This window comes from Alligator sinensis, unplaced genomic scaffold (assembly GCF_000455745.1).
Source record: "Alligator sinensis unplaced genomic scaffold, ASM45574v1 scaffold114_1, whole genome shotgun sequence".
Classification (NCBI taxonomy): domain Eukaryota; kingdom Metazoa; phylum Chordata; order Crocodylia; family Alligatoridae; genus Alligator; species Alligator sinensis.
Window position 1 is genome coordinate 1,066,205 of NW_005842525.1, and position 3,636 is coordinate 1,069,840.

The window sequence follows — 3,636 nt, forward strand, 5'->3', positions numbered from 1 at the left end:
GATCGCCGTATCAAACCATTTGATAACGATTCCTTCAGCATCATTTCTTTGAAATTTTTTTTGACACTTAATATATCTTCTTCTTCTTCATCATCTGATTGAACTTCAGTTTCTACTGTCTAAAATGGGGTACAATATAAGAAATAATTATGCATATGTTATATTGCCTCCTGGGGCTGCAGCAGCAGCAATCTGGCTGCACAGAGCCTGGCCAGCAGCCAGAGTGTGGCTCTGGCCAGCCAGGCTCCAGTTTCAGGCAGTGCATACTACAGTCACATGTGCCACGCCACTTTTTTTTTTTTTACATGTGTTTTGGTTGTTGTGTTTTTTACACCAGGATCTCCCAGTGCCAAAAACTAATTAGCAGTGTGGTAAATGCATGCACATGCAGCACGTGCAGTTTGTGGCACTACAGATAGGTTTGCAGTGCCGCAAGCTGCACGTGTGTGCTTGTGGAGATGTGCCCTAAAAAAGCAAGGACACTACTTGTGAGGAAAAGAAAAGACTATTCAATGGGCACATCTACATGTTCAAGTATTGCAGCCAAATAAACTCTGGTACTGTTTGTTCTAGAATTTATTGCTCCCAGGCACAGTGTTTAAATGTGTACCCGGAACCACAGCCCTGGCTGGCAGGGAGTCCGGGGGAGTGGTGCAGGTGTCAGCCTGCAAGCCCAGAGCTGCTCAACCCTGGGTCAATGTGCTTTGGAGGGGCTGGCTGGGACATTAGGGTGCTGCAGTATGGGGCTAACCAGCAGACACCCCCCAATCTGTAGCACCCTCGTGCCACAGCCAGCCATGGTCACCATCTACACATGTGTTGTGGCACACTGAATAACTTGCTGTAGGATAGTACTTGTGTTAGGCAGTACTATCCTATGGTAGAGTTAATCAGTTTACTCCTATCTAATAGTGCCACACGTGTAGACAGTGACATTTTACTGTGGAGCTAATTAGTCAGTAAAGCACACGTGTAGATGCCCCCAGTGAGTTTTGTTCCGTTTGTATTAAGTCCTTTTTCACTGTTCTGACAGTGTAAATGTGCCTCATGTTATGTGTAAAGCATTTACACTTGCCAGGGCAGTGTAAAAGGACCTAATGTCAATGAGAATCATGTGCAAGTAGCTATATTTGTGAGTATAGTTAGCCTTCAGTAGATGCACTGCTTACCCATGAAGAAGGGAGGCAAAGAGACTACCCAGTGCAAAAGTATGAAATTCAGGACTTGAGAGAAAATAGTGATCAGGTTTGAAAGAGAAACTTGGGAATCTGCTGAGAAGAAACCTATGACTAGGGGGTGTTATGTGCTGAAGGAGGTCCCTCCTACATGTTAATGCCAGTAGCTGAGTGGTTATAGTGTCTGCCCAGGAAGTGAGAAACCCAGCATCTAGGTCCCTCCCCCCACCTGTCATATTGAATGAAAAAGTTTGAATGCTTATAATAGTTGCCCATTAGCCAGTTTCAGGAAGAAGACGAGATTTATCTTCTTATCTAGGCCATTGTTTTGGTCTACGTGCAGAAGGTCCTGACTTTGCTCAAAGTCTTAACTTTTGAATTTTATCTTTAGAGGCCTTTAACAAAGAGAACCTAAAAATGACCCTTAAGCAAATATCCCGAGTTCTGAGAGATCAAACCCTAGGGCCTTTTGGCAAGATTGGAAAGAAAAGGTCACTTGCAGTGGTATGGAAGTTCCCCAAAGTAATTAAAATGATCAACAAAAGAAACTAATTACCAAGCAAAAGAATCTGTAAAGTAAGACCCGAGCCCAAATTTGGGGGTAGTGACAGGTTTGGGTAGGAGTGGCCCAAGACGGCAACTCACTCAATAAAAACTGTAACCTACTGTCCCAATATTGGAGGTAAAACTCACTTGCAGAACAACGAAGGAAGAATTGCAAGTGTAGGCCAGATCAGACTGATCACCTGAACCACCCTCTCCGTGAACACAAATCTCTTAGTTCACGCTGAAGCTGCAGAGCGCCCGAAAGGGACTGAAGGAAGGGGACTTAGTCCTATCAGTATTGAGGCCAGCCCATTGAATCGTATTGCTGAGGCGAGCCCATTGAACTGTACTACTGAGGCCAACCCATTAAATTGTACTACTGAGGAATGAAACCATATTTAGGTGTTTGGCTTCTCGGAATTCTAGGATTGTAAGTATATTATGAAAAATAATAGTCTTGATTCAAATTTAACTTTTAGTTGTAATTGTAGTTGTTTTTGTAATACCAATTCTTATAGCATTGTTTGGGAAGGAAGTGCATTCGGAGCATTGTTTCTGATATATGTAATTATTGTGTTCTTAATGTTTGTGGTATTTCTTAAAGCTAAGCAGTGTTATATGCGTAGCAAAGAATTTAAAAATAAAATTGTGTTGTATGAATTAAGAGTGTAATCATTGTGAAATCGTGCAATCAACTAACTACTCCCCTAGCCAGTGCATCAAAACGAATCAGTAAATTGCGTGGGATTTTCTCTATTCCATAACCCACTAGAGACACCACCCACCTAGATGGTGTTTGACACTACAGTTCTTTGACCACCCAGTACAGTATGCCAACCAGTAAATCACAGGTTAGGCATTCTCTAGTCCTCCCTTTGAAGCCGTCACTTGGGAAACCAAGAGGGAGATATGTGAGAACAAGAGAAAAAAAAACGAGCAAGCTAGAGGGTGTGTGGCTCAGTGAGATAGAAGCTAACTTATACAGAAACAAGCCCTGATTCTAGATTACACCCTTATTCCCATTGGGGCAGAAACTTTCCACTGCTCTCCATTCATTTTATTCAGTGTCTATTAAATGCAGTGGCTCAGCTTCAAGAATAGAGGTTGATAACACCTAAGGGTGAGATTTACAAATTATAATTAGTATTTGCTGACTTTGAAGGAGTTACATTCCTCTGTTAGGCTAGGGACAGAAGTTACACATAAATTGGTATAAGTGGTGGAAACTAGTTCAAATCTGTAACACAACAGATGTTCAGTGCATATAAACCACTTTCAAAATGGCCAAAATGAGTTTAAGATAAACGTGGAAGGCTGAAGTATGAGATTTAACTGATTTGGGTTAAATTGATTTATTGAACTTCTGTCCCAGATCCCCTCCAGATTCAAATTAACTCTCAGTCCCCAAGCATCCCAGGATGCTTTGCACCACCCTTGAAAACTGCACTTTGCAGGGCTGGTGGGCTAGTCTTGGCCCAAGCTGTCTTCTCCAGCTGAGCAAGGCAGCTTGCTCTAGCACTCCTCTTCCCCCCTCCCTCTCACCCTCCAGCTTCTAGCCTGGACCACTGTAGTCAAATCAAAGGTGAATGTCTGTTCACTTGCTTATTGGTGAACTTGCTTCACTAATCTGCAAAGATTGAATTGATTCAGCCTCAGACTTTTTGACTGTCTGTACTTAGCCTTAAATTAACATGTGTGTGAGCAGTCACACATTAAGGCTTAACAACCTCCTTAATGTGCACTGCTCAGACCTACTGCTACATGACTTTTGAGCAGGGCGGTGGCTAGGCATTACAATTCTACTCCATGCCTGCTCTGCTCAAGAGCTCTTTAGTCACAATACAGGCTGGGGGGAAAGGTGGAAGGCCTCCCCTGCACCACTTGAATTGACATCCCTCAATTGCCCCCCCCTAAG

General features: G+C 43.0%; 1 protein-coding gene across 1 annotated transcript in view; it reads right to left on the reverse strand.

The window, feature by feature from the left end:
• Positions 1 to 3,636, reverse strand: part of LOC102387370 (phosphatidylcholine translocator ABCB4-like) — a 102,772-nt gene that overhangs the window by 41,783 nt on the left and 57,353 nt on the right. Inside the window, 1 exon segment of the mRNA XM_025213365.1 lies at positions 1 to 119. This exon segment is cut by the window's left edge and continues 4 nt beyond it. Coding sequence (XP_025069150.1) covers positions 1 to 119 — 119 coding nt within the window.